This window comes from Protopterus annectens, chromosome 6.part0, assembly GCF_019279795.1.
Source record: "Protopterus annectens isolate FY-2018-M chromosome 6.part0, PAN1.0, whole genome shotgun sequence".
Lineage (NCBI taxonomy): Eukaryota > Metazoa > Chordata > Ceratodontiformes > Protopteridae > Protopterus > Protopterus annectens.
The window spans coordinates 989,719,703-989,741,355 of record NC_056737.1 but is presented as its reverse complement, the minus strand read 5'-3'; the positions used below and the strand labels follow the sequence as shown (position 1 = coordinate 989,741,355).

The following is a 21,653-nucleotide window of genomic DNA, read 5'->3' as shown; positions in this document are numbered from 1 at the left end:
AGGCCTGTTTACCCTCTACTGTTACTAGAGTGCAGACTAAAGACTTTTTAGTGTAAAAACACTGCCTGTAGCACCCAGAAATGCAGAAACTAATCAAATTACAACCCTAAATGCAAACAGAAGTGCAGGAACTCATAGTAAACTACTGTGGCAATAATCTAAGGCAGTGAAAGTTAGAACAGAAAGGAAGAACACAGCAAATAATGTTTAGATGTTAAAGCAGCACTATTTATTTGTGAAATACATTGCAATTCAGAAATTTAGAGTAAATATTCAGCTCTGGATTGATCTGGATTCAGTACAACAATCAAATGCAGTGATAAAAGTTACAATCCTTATATGCAGTTTTAAAGTGCAAAAACTCTGTAAAGGTGTACAAATTCAGTTCTAGTATACATCAATTTAGAGTGCATATCACTAAGTTAAAGCACATATCTAGCAATGGATGAATCAGGAATTACTCAGAAATTTGTACTTATGCAAAAGTGTCAATTCTGAGTTTTCTTCTATTTTTAAAAGCCTCAGGTCTAGTAGCACACCTGCACTAGGGACTTAAGTTTACACCAACAAGACTCCCCTGGAGGGATAGGTTTAAAATTCAATGTATTTCCAGATTATGAAACTAATTTATGCTACAGGTCAAGCAAAGGACTACTTTGTCTGGTTTAAGACTAGTCTTAATGATCGAGTGGGTGGACACAAACCTACACCAGGATTACATACTGACCTGCATGAGTTAGGAAGTGGGCACTGGTGAGTACTTGTAATGGGTGGTAAGAACTTTAAAGTGTGTCGGCTTAAAGGAGTACCTGGCAGGTCCTCCTGTGATCACTTGCCTCATATCGCTCCTATATCCTCATATTCCTATGTTCCTTTGTAGATGCAGGAGAAAGTGGGAGGTGCTGTTGTGTTAAAGTGTAATGGATATTGTTCTATGTCTCATACTATTTGCATTTTGTTTAATTTTACAATTAAGACCATAAATTATCTGATAAGACCCTGCTACAGTTAAATTGCTTCATATGAAGGAATTAATTTTCTCTGAATTTACGCCTGTTTTGGTGCAAATGAAAATCAGCAGTTACATAATTCATTATTATACAATTCCTCCCTATTAATATTCTAAAACGTGCACGCTGATTGGCCAGCCCAACCAGCGTGCCTGTTGTAAATCCCACAATAAACCAACGGAAAAAGGGCCGGTCGCCTGGACTATTTCCGTTGGTATAAACTGCCCCAAAATCTTTTTTTTTTTTTACAATTAAAAAAAAAAAAAAAGAGAGAGAAAACGGAGTAACAGAGACTTTCTTTTTCCGTTGCTTCTGTTTCAAAGCCTTGATGTACTGGGTATGCGTGGGAACGCAAGTCCCATATGCATGCACAGTACATCAAAAAGCAGATTCTGTATACCACAACCGGCGGAAGAACAGCAATCCGGCGTTATACAAAGACATTATTTAAGAAAAGTAAGTATTTTTTTCCTAAACAATGTCATTGTATAATAGCAATAACTGACTCTGTGGTTGTGGTATATTGAAGATTTACCCACGGTTGCCTTTGTTTAATCACTCGGGCTTTGCCCTCGTGATTAAACCACACCAACCATGGGTAAATCTTCAATATACCACATCACGTCGAAGGTTATTGCTTTAATCGACAATGTTTTTATACACACCAGTCCCTGGGGTAAGGGGGGAATTAAACTAAATGTTCTTGGTAATTAGGCATTAGATCAGTTTAGGATGGTTATTTAATTATTAAATAAAATGAATTGTATATTCTTTAACTGTATGAGCCTAAACACAGACCACATCTTGAAGCTGTTGGGATCACTATTGCAATGATTATTATAAGATGCTTTTGGATTTTTAGTTGCTCTACAGAGGATATGATCAAAAATAACTAGTAACAGCAGCAGATTTCACACATTGCATCCAGAGAATAGCATAACCTGTTTGTGATAACAAAGGACTGGCAAAATACTAAGGAGCAGAGCTATACAAGGGCAAGACATTGCTAGGAACATAACCAAAGGTATCCCATGTGGGTACGGAATATGTTTACTGCAGTTGTTAGAAAAACAGCTGCAACCATTGCTGGACTGAAAGCAGCAGGAAGCGATGTCTACATAAACAACATGGCAAAGGTAAGATGTGAGGGGGCACTAGTAAGGCTAATGCGGAAGGAAGTATTGGTAATGGTAATGTAGCATAAAGCAGTGAAAAGGGAAGGATGGGAGGGGGCACTAATAAGGCTAATGTGGAAGGAAGTATTGGTAATGGTAATGTAGCATAAAGCAATGAAAAGGGTAGGATGGTAGGGAGCATTGGTAATAGTACAGCTTAAGGAAGCAGTGATCAGGGTAAGGAAGGAAGAAATAACATCATCATCATCATCAGCTTCATCATCATCATTATCATCAATAACATCATCATCATCATTAACATCACCATCATCATCATAATCATCATCATTATCATAATCATCATCATCATCATTAACATCATCATCATTATCATAATCATCATCATCATCATTAACATCATTATCATTATCATAATCATCATCATCATCATTAACATTATCATCATCATCATCATTAACATCACCATCATTATCATAATCATTATCATTATCATCATTATCATAATCATCATAATCATCATCATCATCATTAACATTATCATCATCATCAGCATCATCATTATCATAATCATCATCATCACTCTCATCATCATCATTATCATAATCATTATCATCATTAACATCATCATCATCATAATCATCATCATCATCATCATTAACATCACCATCATCATCATAATCATCATCATTATCATAATAATCATCATCATCATCATTAACATCATCATCATTATCATAATCATCATCATCATTAACATCATTATCATAATCATTATCATTATCATCATTATCATAATCATCATAATCATCATCATCATCATTAACATTATCATCATCATCAACAGCATCGTCATTATCATAATCATCATCATCACTCTCATCATCATCATTATCATAATCATTATCATCATAATCATCATCATCATTAACATCATCATCATCATTATTATCATCATCATTATCATAATCATTATCATCATTATCATCATCATCATAATCATCATTATCAAAATCATCATTATCATCGTTAACATTATCATCATCATCATCATCATCAACAACCCTATTTTCCCACTTACTACATGGGTATTGCTTCAACTGTCACCATCTCTCTTGATTCAATGCCACTCTCCTACCTTCTTCAACAGTCTTAGCTGACTGTTGCAGGTGTTCTCACTCACAATTTATCAGTCTCTTTACTGGATGGCCTTGGTTCCTCTTGCCTTCTTCCACTCTGTCTAAAATCTTCTTCATAAGGTTGTATTCTGCTTTTCTGCATATGTGTCCAAATGGTTTACTATTATTTGATTGAACTGCACTTGACTGAAAATGAAACGTTTGAAGGAATTTGACAGAAAAGCAATTCATTGAAAACTCAGTTGACTAAAACTCACTTGACTGAAACCCATTTCACTGAATCACAAAACAGTGAAAGCATTCAACATAAGAAAATACAACATAAAATAATATTCTTGCAGGGAGGGCAACCCCCCTGCACCCTCCATGTGAGGATTTTGCTCTCCACAATTATATATATATATATATATATATATATATATATATATATATATATATATATATATATATATATATATATATATATATATATATATATATATATATATATATATATATGTATATATACTAACTCAATGGTTGTACAGCCATTGGAGAAAATAAAAAACACCACACCCAGTGACTTGGTGCACAAACATAAACATAAACATCTATAAATGTGGAGGTGCAAGATGATGGGGGTGCTCCCAATCCACACATAATCTTCTAGATTCACTTCCCTAGCAAATCATATCCCCAGAAATGGCACCATCACATACGACCTACACTTCTCTACTTTTCTGTCACTTCTGATTCACTGAAATGGATTTCAGTCAACTAGGTTTCAGTCAAATGGATTTTCAATTAATTGTTTTTCAGTCAATTGAGGTTTCAGTCAATTAGTTTTTAAAACAAATTCTTTCAAACATTTGATTTTCAATCAAGTGCAGCTCAAGCAAATGGTAGTAAACTGCCCGCACCACTGTAATCTGTTCTCTTTGGCCTTTTCTGCAATTGGAGCTAGTAGGATTTCTGCTCTTATGTCCTCATGTCTTTATCTGTCCCACAGTGTGCATCCTACCACCATCTCAGCCAGTTCATCTTCATTACCTCTAGCTTCCTCATCTGCTCTGGCTTTACTGCCCAGGGTTTTGTAACATTCAGTAATACTGGTCTCACCACTGTTTTGTACATCTTACTTTTCAGCTTTTTTGGGATTCTTGACACACTACCCCTGACACTCTGTGTCAGATGGCTGCAGGTCTGCTTACTCTAGCTTTAACCTCGTCATTCAGACTTGCCTTCTCCTAAACCACGCCTCTCAGTTACTTGAAGCTATTAACCCCTTTCCACTATTTTCCTTCTATCTCAATGCTAGGATGAAACACTGGAACAGGTAAAATGGGAGAAAACACTGACAAGTGTGATTTGGAAGGAAGAATTGGTAAGTATAAGGTAGGTGGAAAGACGGCTTAAAATAAGATGGGAGGGAACACTAGGGAAAGTAAGAAAGGTACAGTAAAGAGAAGCACTGCTAAAAGTAAGATGAAGGAGAATACTGTTGTAAGCAGGATGGAGCATTAGTATGATGTGGATGCAGTATTAATAAGAGTAAGGTAGGTAGGAGCAGTGCTAAGGAAGAAGTGGAAGGGCCACTGGAAAAGTATAGTGTTATGAGTACCAAAGAGAGCCAGAGCAACATTGTGTAGGTAAGGGGAGAGCAAACAGTACTAATAGTAAGGTAGGATACATCCATGGTAATTGTAAGGTACTGGGAGTATTGCTAAGAGTAATAAAAGAGGTGTACTGATAAGAAGCATTAATAAGAGTAAGGGTATATGCTACTTGATAAGGGTAAGATGGTGGAGAGGCACTCATTGGAGTAATGCCGGAGGGGAGGGGGCTATGCAAGACTATGGTGATGAGTGTATTGATAACACCAGGGCAGAGGAAGCATTAGCTACAGTAGGGCTAGATGCAGTATTAGTCAAAGTATGGTAGGATGAAGCAGTGATAAGAGTAACAAGGGATACTGTGCTGTTAAGAATAAGACCCTGGAAGGACTTATAAGAGTAGGGTAACAGCAGCTTTGATAAGAGTAAAGTCGGCTACATTATCAGAGTAAGGTGAGATGCAGCCATGGTAAGAGTATGAAGCTGGGAGTACCGATAAAAGTAGGGCAGTGGTGTCATTAGTGTGAATAAGAGGAGAGAGATTACTAATAAGAGTAAGGTGCAATAGAATAATGTCTTTAGTAACGTGGGGCAGCAAGAGTAACAACAAGGTAGGTTGGTTGTTGCACTGACAACAGTAAGAAGCTGGGAATACATATACCAGTAGGGCAGTGGGAATACCTATACCAGTAGGGCAGTCAAAATACCTATACCAGTAGGGCAGTAGGAATACCTATACCAGTAGTGCAGTGGGAATACCTATACCAGTAAGGCAGTAGGAATACCTATACCAGTAGGGCAGTGGGAATACCTATACCAGTAGGGCAGTCAAAACACCTATACCAGTAGAGCAGTGGGAGCATTGGTCAAAGGAAGGCAGGCTACATTATTAGTAAGTGAAAGGCAGGATGTAACACTGACAATAGTAAGGCAGGAGGGAGCAGGAGGTAAGAATACAGTGGTGGAAGGGAGGTGTTCTAACATGCTTGGTGTAGAAAATGGGGAGGTGGAACGTGTTAAGAAAGGTTGGTACCCCAAAGTCACAGCTTCTGTTTCTGTTGTCACCGTTGGATGCCAACTCTTGGTAAACATTTTCATGATGTTAAAAGTCCTGTTTTTCACACAGAATTAGCAGCACTTTTGGATACAGCAGTGAAATGAATGTAAACAAAACAGAAGCATCTGAATGCAGCTAAGTATGATGAATGAAAGGGGGAGGCCAAACAAAACTTAAAACAGTAGGATGATGAGCAAGATTAGTCAGTGAAAAGGTGTAACTGATGTCTGTAAATTATGCAATTGTGGGTTCAAAACAAGCTGATGCCACTGGAGCAAGAAAGGATTGCAGCTTTCGAATGAATGACTCTTATTCTTCTTGGCTGTTGATGGCCCAGGATGTTGCAGTTTACTGGCTAAATGTTAACTGCTTGTCAACAAATGTCAAAGGAAGGGAGGTGGCTAGGAACATGTCTGTGTTGGCTGGTTCACACCCCACTGTTGGCAAGTCACTCACTATACATGAGGACAAGATAAGACACTGCCTTTGCTGTAGGGCATATTTTCTTCTGGTCCAATTTCACTGCAAAATCCTAGAAGACGTTACCACTTATGCAAAAATAATCACTGCAGAAGAAAAAAGCATCGCTGCAAACAGTGGGCATCACCATAAACAGTGTTAAGTGCGTTGTGGAACACTGAACCACTCTGAAGTCCCAGCTGCTGAAGTGTCATGGATCAGCACAGAAATTATTTGTGTTCAGGGTTTAATGAACACAGTTTTAGCATCACTAGAAATAACATGTATGATATTAAGAGTTTGGTAAAAAAAGACCCCACTACATTGTAGGATGTATTTCCTACAACATAAGATGTCTAATGACATGGTAATTTACAAACCATCAGATGTCACCGTACACACACGCACACACACACACACACACACACACACACACACACACACACACACACACACACACACACACACACACACACACACACACACACACACACACACACACACACACACACACACATTTATTGGGCTTTGTTTGTGTATAAAGCATATACGAGGTTTTTAAAAATGTTTAAAGTTACTTAAACATGACCAGACATATTGCTGCAAGTTATCCTAAGAATTATTATGACATTATATCTCTCTCACAGTTTATTTATTTATTACTTTTTGATATTTGTTTATCAGGAAAGTCCGAATGGGTGCAGAGGAACCCATTTTCAGCAGAGACCCTGGGAGCAAAGCTACAGTATACTGTATACATGTTAGAAATGCACCCGGCAGAACTTTAGCAACCACAATCACTTCCATCTCATGATTCTGTCCAACCGTAAAAACATCCATACCTTTGCAGCTCTGCTTGTCTTCAGACAATTCATAACCAGGATTACAGGAACATTGGAAAGAGCCCTCCAGGTTGTGACATCTTCCATTTGCACAGACTTTGGCATTGAGACATTCATTCTCATCTGTTAATGAAAGTGAAAACAAGTCTGAAACAATGTAGCTATAATAAAATAACATTCCAGATCCACATACATTTTTGGTCTTCTAAGAGCTACACTAACTATTGAAAGCAGGTACAACATGTTCACAGGCCTTTTTAAATAGAAATAACTATTGTTATTCCAATAGCAACAGTGCAGGTGAAAAGTCTATATTGAACATAATAGTCTAAATGCCTCAAATGATAGAATGGTTTGACAGGAAATCCAAATTGTAGCAGTAAAACGAGTGTCTATGGTGTAGTAGCTGAGAAACATTTGTGTAGATGTAACTTTGCAGAGAGATAGAGAGAGAGAGAGAGAGAGAGATGAGGTTCTTCACAATGTGTACCAGCATGTTACCCATTTAACAGCCTATTAACTACTCTGTTCCCCTAAGAACTCCTTTTATAACTAATTTTTATTTGCATAACCAAAAGTGTAGTTCAGCAGGATGTATTTTGAAAATTTTATTTTTTATTTATTTTTACTTACTCTTTAATGACCAGGTTAGTACCACTAGTTCTGTGCCCTCTTTTTAAGGGACATCCAATGTAGTAGTCATACTGTGTGAGGGAATTTTGACCAGGGCACCAGGGAAGTTCCCATAGTCTTTTTTTTCGGTGAGTGCAGTGAGATGTTTTACATCCACATGAACTACCACCAAGACAAACAGATGGGACTTTGATTTAATATCTCATGTGAAGCATGGCACACTTAGGAGGGCAGCATCCTCTTACACTGCACTGCATTTTCCACACTGGAAAAACTAATACAAGTACCTGGTGGGGGAAGAGAACCCACAACCTTCCAACACCAAAGGCGAGTGCACTTCCTGTTGAGCTGCTGACACTGCTTCATATTTTATACATTACCATTTCAAGAATTCATTGTCATTTTACAACTAAGGAGGTCTAGATAGACTACCAGGTCTTCAGTGAAACCAGACCACATTATTGCTCCCTTGAAAAAGTGTTACATACCATCATTCCAGTTTTTTAGCCAGGTATGTGGGTGCATTTCCCAACTAAAATGTGTATGTAGCATGAAAACAATCAGCTATGTTCAATGTTTGTCACTGGCACAAGTAAAGCTTCTTCATGATCTTCAGTCACTGTAGGATTATATACCCATGTTTTCAACAACCTCCACAGTTATACCAGATGCCTCTGGTTGCAGGAACCTCCATTCATCTCAAAAAGCTTCTCTTTTCTTTTCCAGTTTCATAAATTGATTCCAACTCTGGTCAGTTTGGTTTGATTTGACCATGTCCCTTCCCAAGTAAACCATAACCAATGACCATACTACAATATAAACCATCGTCAATGACCATAGTACAAGACAGACCATGACCAATGATCATAGTACAAGATGGACCATGGCCAATGACCATAGTACAAGATAGACCCTGGCCAATGAATGGCAAATGACCATAGTACAAGACAAACCATTATTTATTTATTTTATTTATTTTACATTTGTTTACCGGGATAGTCCGACTGGATACATGTCCATTTTAGGCGGAGGCCTGGGGGGAAAGCTCCGATAGACAATATTACATAGATTACACAACAAGTTAGATAACATTAGAAAATATAAGACAAGGTGTTTTGCACAATGGTTTAGTAATGTTCCCAATAGGGACTCACAATCGCCAATTACCAGTTACTAAAGTTAAACGTAAACCATGGCCAACAACCATAGCACAAGACAATGATCCTGAACATGTTTCAGTTAAAACAGGAATCCATTTTGGATTTTAAGAATAGTTTCTCACATAAATTTCACTCTGAGGTGCAAAGCTTCTTTACTTTGTACGTATATCATAAGTCTGTTTTTCAGCTTATTGTTTTTTTTTCCAAATTTTTGCTTTCATAGCTGGCAAAAGCAAATCAAGGGTGAACTCCTATTTTCTTGATCTAGGTGTTTTTTTTTTTTTTTTGGAAAGACACTTGATATGATATGGTGATTCATTAATTTCAAATCATGAACACTCACAGGATAGCTTTAATTTGTCCCTCTGTGGTACATAAATAAAGTTCATCTGTTAAGAGTCCCTATTATGCTTCTTTTTCAAAAAAAATATGCTTTAAATCCACAGCTGCATCTTTTAGTACTTACATTAATTTTGAAAATGTTCATTTGGTGTATCCTGTGTAATAACTAAGATATCATCCAGGTAAATAAGAGTACATAGCATGCGTTTTGCATGCCTTCAGAATTTAGCATATGCAGCTGACACTTCAGAAGGAAAATGGTCATAAATAAATAGTTCTTTTGTGATTATTTCTGGTTAAGATTTCTTATATTGAGAGTTCAAAACCATTTGTTGATAAGCATGACCTCATCTAATTTAGAAAACATGTGATCCCTCACAGCCATTAATGATCTCAGCCAGCAGTGCAAACTAGTTTTCCAGTTGAGATTTAGGGTAGTAGCCCAACGGTATTACATGGTTAACAGTTTACTTAAGAATCCTCCCAAACTATTGCCTCTATATATGACGCCATCCAGTGCCTGACAAAACAGTTCATTATCATAATAATCAAAATGGCTCTAGTCTGCATTAAGATCCTGCAGAATTCACTCAGGATATGTCCACCACAGCGTCAGATGAGAGTCATGTCTGCAGAACCTATACAAATCTATGTTTACAAGGATATAAACTCTACTTTTGTCAAAGCATAGTTATATCTCTGTTACCTCATTAATTTCTTTGCAGAAGTCACTGAAGAAGTGGAAGTAGTTCTATAGTACGTACAGTATATCTGGACCTGGCCAAGGCCTTTGACACTACTTCCCATGCAGGCATTATTAACAGACTAGCAAATCTGAATATAAAGCCTTACGTTGTGCAGTGGCTGTCTCAGATATCTTTGAGAACATGTGTGTTTACAGTAACAGGTGTCACTTCTGAAAATGAAAAAGTTACTAGCAGTATGCCAGAGAACTCACTGCTGGGCCTTACCAGTGGTGTACCACCGGACTCACTGCTGGGCCTTACCAGTGGTGTACCACCGGACTCAGTGCTGGGCCTTACCATTGGTGTACCACCGGACTCAGTGCTGGGCCTTACTAGTGGTGTACCACAGGACTCAGTGTTGGGCTTTACCAGTGGTGTATCACAGGCTCAGTGCTGGGCCTTACCAGTGGTGTACCACAGAACTCAGTGTTGGGCCTTACTAGTGGTGTACCACAGGACTCAGTGCTGGGCCTTACTAGTGGTGTACCACAGGACTCAGTGCTGGGCCTTACTAGTGGTGTACCACAGGACTCAGTGTTGGGCGTTACCAGTGGTGTATCACACGCTCAGTGCTGGGCCTTACCAGTGGTGTACCACAGAACTCAGTGTTGGGCTTTACCAATGGTGTATCACAGGCTCAGTGCTGGGCCTTACCAGTGGTGTACCACAGGACTCAGTGCTGGGCCTTACTAGTGGTGTACCACAGGACTCAGTGCTGGGCCTTACTAGTGGTGTACCACAGGACTCAGTGTTGGGCGTTACCAGTGGTGTATCACACGCTCAGTGCTGGGCCTTACCAGTGGTGTACCACAGAACTCAGTGTTGGGCTTTACCAATGGTGTATCACAGGCTCAGTGCTGGGCCTTACCAGTGGTGTACCACAGAACTCAGTGTTGGGCCTTACTAGTGGTGTACCACAGGCCTCAGTGCTGGGCCTTACCAGTGGTGTACCACAGAATTCAGTGTTGGGCCTTACCAGTGGTGTACCACAGGACTCAGTGTTGGGCTTTACCAGTGGTGTATCACAGGCTCAGTGCTGGGCCTTACCAGTTGTGTACCACAGAACTCAGTGTTAGGCCTTACCAGTGGTGTATCACAGGCTCAGTGCTGGGCCTTACCAGTGGTGTACCACAAAACTCAGTGTTAGGCCTTACCAGTGGTGTACCACAGGACTCAGTGTTGGGCTTTACCAGTGGTGTACCACAGGCTCAGTGCTGGACTTTACCAGTGGTGTACCACAGGCCTCAGTGCTGGGCTTTACCAGTGGTGTATCACAGGCTCAGTGCTGGGCCTTACCAGTGGTGTACCACAGAACTCACTGCTGGGCCTTACCAGTGGTGTACCACAGGACTCAGTGCTGGGCCTTACTAGTGGTGTACCACAGGACTCAGTGTTGGGCTTTACCAGTGGTGTATCACAGGCTCAGTGCTGGGCCTTACCAGTGGTGTACCACAGGCCTCAGTGCTGGGCCTTACCAGTTGTGTACCACAGAACTCAGTGCTGGGCCTTACCAGTGGTGTACCACAGGACTCAGTGGTGGACCTTACCAGTAGTGTACCACAGGACTCAGTGCTGGGCCTTACTAGTGGTGTACCACAAGGCACAGTGTTGGGCTTTATCAGTGGTGTATCACAGGCTCAGTGCTGGGCCTTACCAGTGGTGTACCACAGGCCTCAGTGCTGGGCCTTACCAGTTGTGTACCACAGAACTCAGTGCTGGGCCTTACCAGTGGTGTATCACAAGGCTCAATGTTGGGCCTTACCAGTGGTGTACCACAGGGCACAGTGTTGGGTTTTACCAATGGTTTACCACAGGGCTTAGTGTTGGACCTTACCAGTGGTGTACCACAGGGCACAGTGTTGGGCCTTACCAGTGGTGTACCACAGGGCTCAGTGTTGGGCCTTACCAGTGGTGTACCACAGAACTCAATGTTAGGCCTTACCAGTGGTGTACCACAGGGCTCAGTGTTGGGCTTTACCAGTGGTGTATCACAGGCTCAGTGCTGGGCCTTACCAGTGGTGTACCACAGGCCTCAGTGCTGGGCCTTACCAGTGGTGTACCACAGAACTCAGTGCTGGGCCTTACCAGTGGTGTACCACAGGACTTGGTGTTGGGCCTTAGCAGTGGTGTACCACAGGGCTCAGTGTTGGGCTCTCCTACTTGACATCTGTTTCTAGAACTTTCAGGCCAATGCTCCTGGCTTATGGTTATCTAAGTTTGCAGATAACTGTAAATTGGATGTTATTTGATCTTCCAGTGACTCACAATTATTCCAACATATTTATTTAATTTATTTATTTAGCTTGGTTTACTGGGGTAGTGCATCGATCAAAACTGACCAATTTCAGGCATAGCCTGGGTCAGTACATCACAACAGTGAAGCAGAATAAAGTAAAAGGCTGACAAAACATACATCAGCTACGCAAAATGATTTAAACACTTACTGGTTTGGAAAATAGTAATATACCACTGATGTCAAGTGATCTCAAATTAAATACAAAGAAATGCATAATTAGCTTTGGTAAACAAAACCGTTTCCTTTCCACATAGGTGACACACCCCTCTAAACAGATACTGTTGTAAGGGATCTAGGCAATCTTGTTTATAGTGATTTATTTTTTGCCTATAATGTCTGCATTGTACTTCAGAAATTCTTCTATCTGCCTCATCGAAATTGCAAAAGCACATCTTCTAGATCCAAGGAAGTCTTAATTTGCCTTTACTCCAATTTCATCTGACCCATTATTGAATATACTTTCCCTTTTTTTATTTATTTATTTATTTTATTTTACATTTGTTGACCTGGGAAAGTCCGAATGTATATATATCCATTTTCAGCGGAGGCCCGGGGAGAAAAGCTCCAAATACAAATTAGTTACATCCAAGTATAATAATAATAATAATAATAATAAAAGGTACAATAACATCCAATGTACAATAATACAGGTACAAGGATTGTGGCAGTTGCATTGTAGTGATAAAAGAAAAACGCAGCTTATTTCAACAAAACATGAGAACAGACAAGGGTAGTAAAAAACAGATGTGCATATAGTTAGCAAGCATTTGGAAAATAAATCCGTCATGTGCAAATAGAAGATACCAGGACAGTATACCATTAATCTTCTGTAAAGATGATTATACATAAGCACTAGCAGTGTTTAATGGGGAGGTAATAATTTAGTTGAAGTAGGCAAGTAGGGGCATCTTGAGGGAAGTAAGTCATTTCTACCCTATAGGGTTAAGGCAGGAGCATATCCTATGTAATCTGAAAAAGAGTTTCATTAAGTTTTTAAATTTGGACACAGATGATTCTTGAGTTAAGTCTGGCGGGAGATTGTTCCAGTTTTTGGTGATGTAGTTGGAAAATAGTGAGGGGGTGGCTGGGGTGGTGCAGCGGTTAGGGTTGCTGCCTCACAGCAAGAGGTTCTCTGGTTTGATCCTCGGCTGGGGTGCCTTCTGTGTGGAGTCTGCATGTCCTCCCTTTGGTTGTGTGGGTTTCCTCCGGGTGCTTCGGTTTCCTCCCACATCCCAAAGACATGCTGTAGATGGATCGGACACTCTAAATTGGCCCTAGGTGTGAGTGCGTGCATGTGTGTGCCTTCTGTGGAAGGTTGGGCACCGGGCTGGCAACTCGACAGTGTAAACCTCCACTGCCAATCATGAGCAGACAGGTGATCTGCTGTGGCGACCCCTAACTGGGAAAAGCCAAAAGAAGAAGAAGAAGAAGTTGGAAAATAGTGAGTCACCAGCCATGTTGTTTGATTTAGTAGTATTTGGCAGAACTTTCTCTGTGGATTGGAGTTCTCTAGATTTAGTATAATGACTTATTGAAGATCTGAGGGCAGGGATTTTATCAGGTTTGTAGAAGATTTTATGAGCAGTAGTGAGTTGGTTATAGAGAAGCAGATAAAGGAATTCAAGCCAGTTTAAGTTTTTTTTAGGTTTAGACAGTGGTGAGTGCAGAAAGCTGAACTGCTAGCAAATCTGGCAACATGGTTGGCAGGTATTTTGTCTAAACTTGGTGCGCAACTTCTGAGACCTCATTTAATTCCTAACTAAAAGATCAGCAGCCTCAAAACTCTTAGCAGGACAGACTTTACAGGCCTCTCTCTCTATTCACTTCTTAAAGACATTGCTATGGGGATCTGTGTCCATCCTTTCAAGTCATGAAAAATCTGACCCTTTTTAACCACCTGTGCTTTCACAGAACAAGTGGCTCCTCAAATACCCAATTAATGGAACTAAACCTTCATCAACTGATTAATAAGGAAAAAAAGGAGAGCAAGTATTTATTAAATGCTTTTGTCCACTAAATGAACAGTATGTCATAAAAATAATCAACTGATTTTTTCATTCATTTATATATACAAAAAAATCATGTGATAAAAATCACATGATAATCATGTGACTTGAGTTTATAAAAACAATTTCTATAAACACAATCCAAAATAATGAATAGCCATTTAATAAACCTCAAAAATTGTAAGCAAAGACCAGTTGGCTTAATAGTTAAGGTCTTTGCCTCCGATGCATAAGGCACAAGGTTCGATCCTGACCTATGGTCAATGCCAGTTTGGAATTTACATGTTCTCCGTGTGTATCTGTGGAGTTCCTCCCATGTCTGAAAAATATTCTGAGTGCTTCCATCTCAAACTCACCAATGAATGGAGTTGTGGGCAGCAGTACAGACTCTACATGGTGCCCTATAGGGGAAAGAGTTGTACAGACCAACCGCTTTGGGCATCTACTGTAGTGTGCAGTATCCTCAAGATAGAAGAACACAGATCACAGACTGAGCATTGTGGCAGGGCTAGCCACACAGCGGTGTAAAATATGGCTCTAGGTGATTTGGTCATGTTGACCAATGCCCCCAAAATGGGCTTGGGTATTTACCAGTGATAAGTGGGTTGAGGACTTGACCCACCCCAGGGACCCATGCTAGGAAGGGTGTATGTGTGACCCTATTAAACTACTGGTTGGTGTCTAGTTGCCCAGTGATAACTCTGTTGAGTGAAAGCTGGACATAAAACCAATCAACCTGCCAAGCATGAACTGAGAATTGCTACACTTAATGTAGGTTCACTGACAGGATGCAGCTTGGAAGTGGATGACATGATGATACGGAGAAGGCTGGACATCCTATGTATCCAAGAGACAAGATGGAAGGGTGGTGCACTTGGCTTGGGATCCAGCATCTACTACTCAGGAGAAGTAAAGGCTAGAAATGGTGTTGGAATTGTGGTAAGAGAGACCCTTCAGAAGACGGTGAGGGATATCATCAGAATTGGCAACTATGTCTCTAATGGACAGAGGTAACCTGTAAATGGTTCATCTCCCAGGCCCATGCTTACACTTATCAAGGATATCAGGACTTGTCAGAGATTTGGGATGCACGGTTAGGCTTAAAAAGGCCCTTGTGGTCATTAGCCTAGTAAACACCTATGAACCTATGAATTAGTGACAGACTCATGGTAATCAGCTTTCAGTGTAATGATAGGGCAGTATTCATAATATCAGCCAGTGCTCCACAGCAGGGGTGTGACAGTGAGGAAAAGAGTGCATTCAGGCAGCTTTTGGAGGACCTGCAGGACAACAAGAATTGGTGTTGACAATGGGTGATGGCTCAGAAAAAGCAACAGTTACAAGATCCCATACAAGAGTGACCAACATACAACTCAGGTAGACTTCCTCCTATTAAGGAAGGGGCACTAGGGTAGAATCAATGATTGCAAAGTCAGCCACAGTGAAACAGTTGACCCACAGCATAAACTACTGGTTGCCACAATCAGCTGCAAGCAGTGGTCAGAGAAGGCTCTAAGGTCAACAGAGACCAGGCCAAAGACCTGGAAGTTGACTGGAGAGAAAGTACAACAGTTCATGGAATTACTTAGGGCTCTAGCACCATAAAAAGAAATATGGGGAGTTGAAGAATGTCAGCACCTCAAAACAGCATGTGTGAGAACTACAGAACAGATATGTGGCCGAGCCAGGTATGGCAATAAGGTACATAAGGAAAGCTGGTGATGGAATGCAGAAGTCCAGTAAGTCATCAAAAGAAAGGAGTGCAGGAAGAAGTGGGAGCTAGAAAAGACTGACCAGGCTAGGAAGGACTACCAGTTGGCTAACAAAGAAGCTAAGAAATGAGTTGCAATAGCCAAGAACAAGGAATTGGAGGCACTCTACCAGTGTCTGGAAAGTGACTCAGTAGGTGGCACAAAGGTTGCAAGGCAAAGACAGAAAGATAAGAAAGAAAGTCAGACACCCTTCATAAGGGATGCCAGCAACAACCTGCTCACAGGACACCAAAGGTAGACAGAAGGAATATTTCCAGAAGCTTCTAAATGAAGAAAACCCCACAGAAGCTGTACTGCCCCAGACACAACCCATGATGAGAGAAGAAGAACAGCCCACCCTAGAAGAAGTAAGAACAGCCCCAAGAAAAATGAAGTTAGGGAAAGTAGCAGGCCCAGATGAAGTCACAGCAGAAGAAGTAAGAACAGCACCAAGAAAAATGAAGTCAGGGAAAGTAGCAGGCCCAGATGAGGTCACAGCAGATATGATAAAGACATATAGGGGAGAAAAGGCTCCTCAGGGTACTCATAGCAGTGTGGAGAGAAATGCGTACCCCAGATGACTGGAGAATAAGCATACTTGTGCCAGTATACAAGAACAAAGGAGACATCCACAATGGGGCAGTACAGAGGCATCAAACTCCTATCACATTGCATGAAAGTTCCTGAAAGGGTGACTGATAAACAGATATGCAGAGTAGTAGAATGTAAGATGAGCAGTTTGGATTCAGATTAAGATGCAGCACAACTGACCCAATGTTTGCAGTGAGACAGATAGTTGAGAAGATGCTAGATATGAGGACAGAGTCCAATTGGGCATTCCTAGACTTGGAAAAAGCATATGACAAGGTCCCAATTAAGCTGATTTGGCCAGTACTGCGGTGGTTAGAAGTTACAGAAACATTGGTAGAATTAGTGCAGGCTATGTACAAAGACCCAATGACTCAAGTATGAACATTGTTTGGTCTCACAGAGGGGTTCTCACTGGGTGTGCACCAGGGTTCATCTTTGAGCCCACTGTTGTTCATACTGGTGATGGACTACATTAGCAAACATGTCAGAAGGGACAGATCAACAAGGTTGCTGTATGCAGATGATGTGGCATTACAGGCACATGATGTGGCATTAGAGGCAGACTGAGCAAGAACTTCAGTGAAGCATAGAGGAATGGAATGCAAAACTGAAGGTACATGGGGTGAAACTAGAGAAGGATAAGGCAGTGGTAATAGCAGCAAATTGGGGTAATTGGAAGAAGCTGAGACTTGAAACAGAAGGGAAGATAGTGGAACAGGTTAATAGCTTCAGGTATCTGGGAGGGATGGTTCAGGTGAAGGTAAGTCTGAATAAAGAGGTCAAAGCTAGAATCTGAGAGGCTGCAATAAACTGGCAGAGAGTCTCAGGTCTAGTCTATGACAAAAGAATGAATAGAAGCTGAAAAGTAAGTTGTACAAGACAATGGTGTGCCCAGTATTACTGTATGGTACAAGAAACTTGGCAGTAAAGGCAGAGTTGATGAGGAAGCTAGAAGTGATGGAAATGAAGTGCCTGAGAAGGGTGGTAGGATGCAGGTCTATATTATAAACCCAAAAGACGTAAACATTGAATGCATATAGATCGACACATAAAGAGCGATCTACCATTACAGTGAAACACGTATTCAGCAAAAGTGGAAACACCGAACGTGTTTCTTTAGCCAGCAGTGTGATCCTGGGGATAAGGAAATATATCTTTTCCCCACTGTATTGCTGTCTTGGAGTTAATATATTTAGGTAGTGGGGGTGTGGGGGGCACAGGGAGGTTTGCCCCCCTGGAAAAGTATTTTATTTTAATTGTATTGATTTAATTTTATTATGCCTACATGGTGCTGTTGGTTAAGGAAACACATTCGGTGTTTCCACTTTCGCTGAATACGTGTTTCACTGTAATGGTAGATTGCTCTTTGTGTCGATCTATATGCGTTCGATGTTTACATCTTTCGGGTTTATAATATAGACCCATAGATGCACACTGTGGGACAGATGAAGAAAAGAGGACATAAGAGCAGAAGCCAAAGTAGCTCCAACTGAAGAAAATATCAAAGAGAACAGATTATGGTGTTTCAAATGGGTCTATATTAGTGGAAGAAAAACTGCATTGCACGAATCCCATTTGCACGATGCACAATGAGCGAACATTGGAAATATCGAATGTCATAAATAAAAAAAAAATAGACAAAAACACTTACTTACTGTTTTATGCAGGGGGGGCAAGCCCCCCTGCACCCCCACTACTTAAATATACCAACTCCGAGATCGCACTCCATTGAAGTAAAGAGAAGAATTCCCTATGGCGATCTCCATTCATTCTTTCGATATTCCCCACATTCGCTCACTGTGTGTCATGCAAATGGGATTCACGCAATGCAGTTTTTGTTCCACTAATATAGACCCATTTCAGACATGTGCCGAAAAGCTGAACGCAATCTGGTGAAGAAGATTTGAGACAGACAGGAAGAAGGTAAGATGAAATGAGGACATCCAGCAAAGAGGTGGATGGATTGTGTGAGAGAAGATCTGCAACAGTCAGGAATGAGTGTCGAAGAAGACAGGAGTGTGGCACTGAAATGAGAGATGGTAACAGTTAACAGGATACCCCGACCCCGTGTAGAAAATGGGAAAAAGAGGGGTGATGATGATGATGATCATTCAAACCAGAGAATTTAACAGCATGAATCTGCAGCTACAAATTGGTTTTCCCTTGTTTCTAGCCTAGTCTTATAATAGCCCCCACTGACACTGAATGGTTTGTGATCCAAAACACTGCAATAAAAGTTCTGCACCATCAGTAATTTGTGCATTTGTATCACTACTGTAACTTCACAAGAATGTTCACTAATTCTCTTAGGCAGAGTTTGTGTCATCATATCAATACAGAAACAGGCACAGGAAGGGAAAAAAAAAAACAGTCCAGACTGAAAAATAATCACAGCAAAAAACCACCACAGCAAACACTATAAGGGAAATTGAATTCCGATGAAGTCCCTTGAGGAAGAAAGTGGAAAATACAGTATGGTTAAGCTATTTCTTTGGAGCTTGTTTCCTCCAATTTCCCTTATAGTGTTTGCGGTGGTGTTTTTTGTTGTTGTTGTTGTTAGAACAGAGACAAGAAGAATACATAGCCACATAGACTCTACTTGTCGATTTACATGGATATCCACTAAGGACTGACAAAGTCTGTTCAAGGTGTCCAAGACATATAAAAGCTCCTTCAAATCTGTATCTGTAAGCATTACATTGCCCATGCTTAGAAGTACCTTCATCTTATGAGTAAAAGGCATTCTTAAGAGAGAAGAAACATCCTTCTTTGAGGTAATTCTGATTCATGCTCTTTCTGTGTGTTATTCTGAGTTGTGCCCTAATAACAACCATTAGTTCTTTGTTCCCTAAAACTCTTTCCCAGGTGTCTAATAGTCTTCTTGGTTTCAGCACTAATCAAAATCAAATCAAGAAAAAAAATAAGACACATTGATGAGCTACATTAATATTTTAATTTATCTTTATTTATTTTGTTTTTCCAATGCATAGCCCTCCTCCCTGGAACAAACTTCCACTACATGTCAAACAGATTAGCAGCCTTGCCACCTTCAAGGTAAACCTAGTTAACTGGACACACTTGAAAGAATCACAAATTATTGAAAAAAAACATTGAAAACTAATTTCATTAGAAAGTCATTTTTTAAAAACAGTTCACAGAAAATTGTTGAAGTTATATGAAAGGCAAACTACAGTTGTGTAAAATCTTACCATAACGGTATATACCCTTGCCTTCACCGCTGCAGTATTCATCACAAATGGGATTTCTTGCCGTGAAGTCTACCGCCTGCCCAGTTTACCAAAGTGTACCATTGCTTAAAGGTACACTGAACATCACCTACATATTCCTTGCGTAGCATAGGGCATAATGGTGACATTGAGGCATACCATCCTCAGAACTGATTACCCCCCTAGGAACAGCAGTCCAAGGAAAACCAAGGAGACCTTGTGCATCCAGGAAGAAAAAAAGACTAGGGGGATGGAAAGAGGAAGTGAATACTGCAGCGGTGAAGTCAAGGACATCTACCATTATGGTAAGATTTTACACAACTGTACTATGTCCTTATATCTACTGCTACAGTATTCATCACAAATGGGAGCATGCCAAAGCTCAAGAAGAAACTTGGGAGGATGAAGCAGCAGAGCCATCTAAGAAGCCATGAAGAATGGCAGCAGCAAAACCAGCTCTAACCCTGGAGATACCATCCAACTGGTAATGCTTGGAGATACCATCCAACTGGTAATGCTTGGAGATACCATCCAACCGGTAATGTTTGGAGATACCATCCAACTGGCAATGCTTGGAGATACCATCCAACTGGTAATGTCTGGAGATGCCATCCAACTGGTAATATTTGGAGATACCATCCAACTGGTAATGTCTGGAGATGCCATCCAACTGGTAATGCTTGGAGATACCATCCAACTTGTAATGCTTGGAGATACCATCCAACTGGTAATGCTTGGAGATACCATCCAACCGGTAATGTTTGGAGATACCATCCAACTGGTAATGTCTGGAGATGCCATCCAACTGGTAATGTTTGGAGATACCATCCAACTGGTAATGTCTGGAGATGCCATCCAACTGGTAATGCTTGGAGATACCATCCAACTGGTAATGCTTGGAGATACCATCCAACTGGTAATGTTTGGAGATACCATCCAGCTGGTAATGTCTGGAGATGCCATCCAACTGGTAATGTCTGGAGATGCCATCCAACTGGTAATGCTTGGAGATACCATCCAACTGGTAATGCTTGGAGAAACCATCCAACTGGTAATGCTTGGAGATACCATCCAACTGGTAATGTTTGGAGATACCGTCCATCTGGTAATGTCTGGAGATGCCATCCAACTGGTAATGTCTGGAGATGCCATCCAACTGGTAATGCTTGGAGATAACATCCAACTGGTAATGCTTGGAGAAACCATCCAACTGGTAATGCTTGGAGATACCATCCAACTGGTAATGCTTGGAGATACCATCCAACCGGTAATGTTTGGAGATACCATCCAACTGGTAATGCTTGGAGATACCATCCAACTGGTAATGTCTGGAGATGCCATCCGACTGGTAATGTTTGGAGATACCATCCAACTGGTAATGTCTGGAGATGCCATCCAACTGGTAATGCTTGGAGATACCATCCAACTGGTAATGTCTGGAGATGCCACCCAACTGGTAATGTTTGGAGATACCATCCAACTGGTAATGCTTGGAGATACCATCCAACTGGTAATGTTTGGAGATGCCATCCAACTGGTAATGTTTGGAGATACCATCCAACTGGTAATGTCTGGAGATGCCATCCAACTGGTAATGCTTGGAGATACCATCCAACTGGTAATGTCTGGAGATGCCATCCAACTGGTAATGTTTGGAGATACCATCCAA

At 40.7% G+C, this 21,653-nt stretch overlaps 1 protein-coding gene across 1 annotated transcript in view; it reads right to left on the bottom strand.

Annotated features, from left to right (window-relative positions):
* The window catches only part of LTBP2 (latent transforming growth factor beta binding protein 2), a 3,457,946-nt gene that overhangs the window by 605,434 nt on the left and 2,830,859 nt on the right, over positions 1–21,653 (bottom strand). The window contains exon 20 of the mRNA XM_044074624.1: positions 7,233–7,355. Coding sequence (XP_043930559.1) covers positions 7,233–7,355 — 123 coding nt within the window. The remainder of the gene's footprint in view (positions 1–7,232; positions 7,356–21,653) is intronic.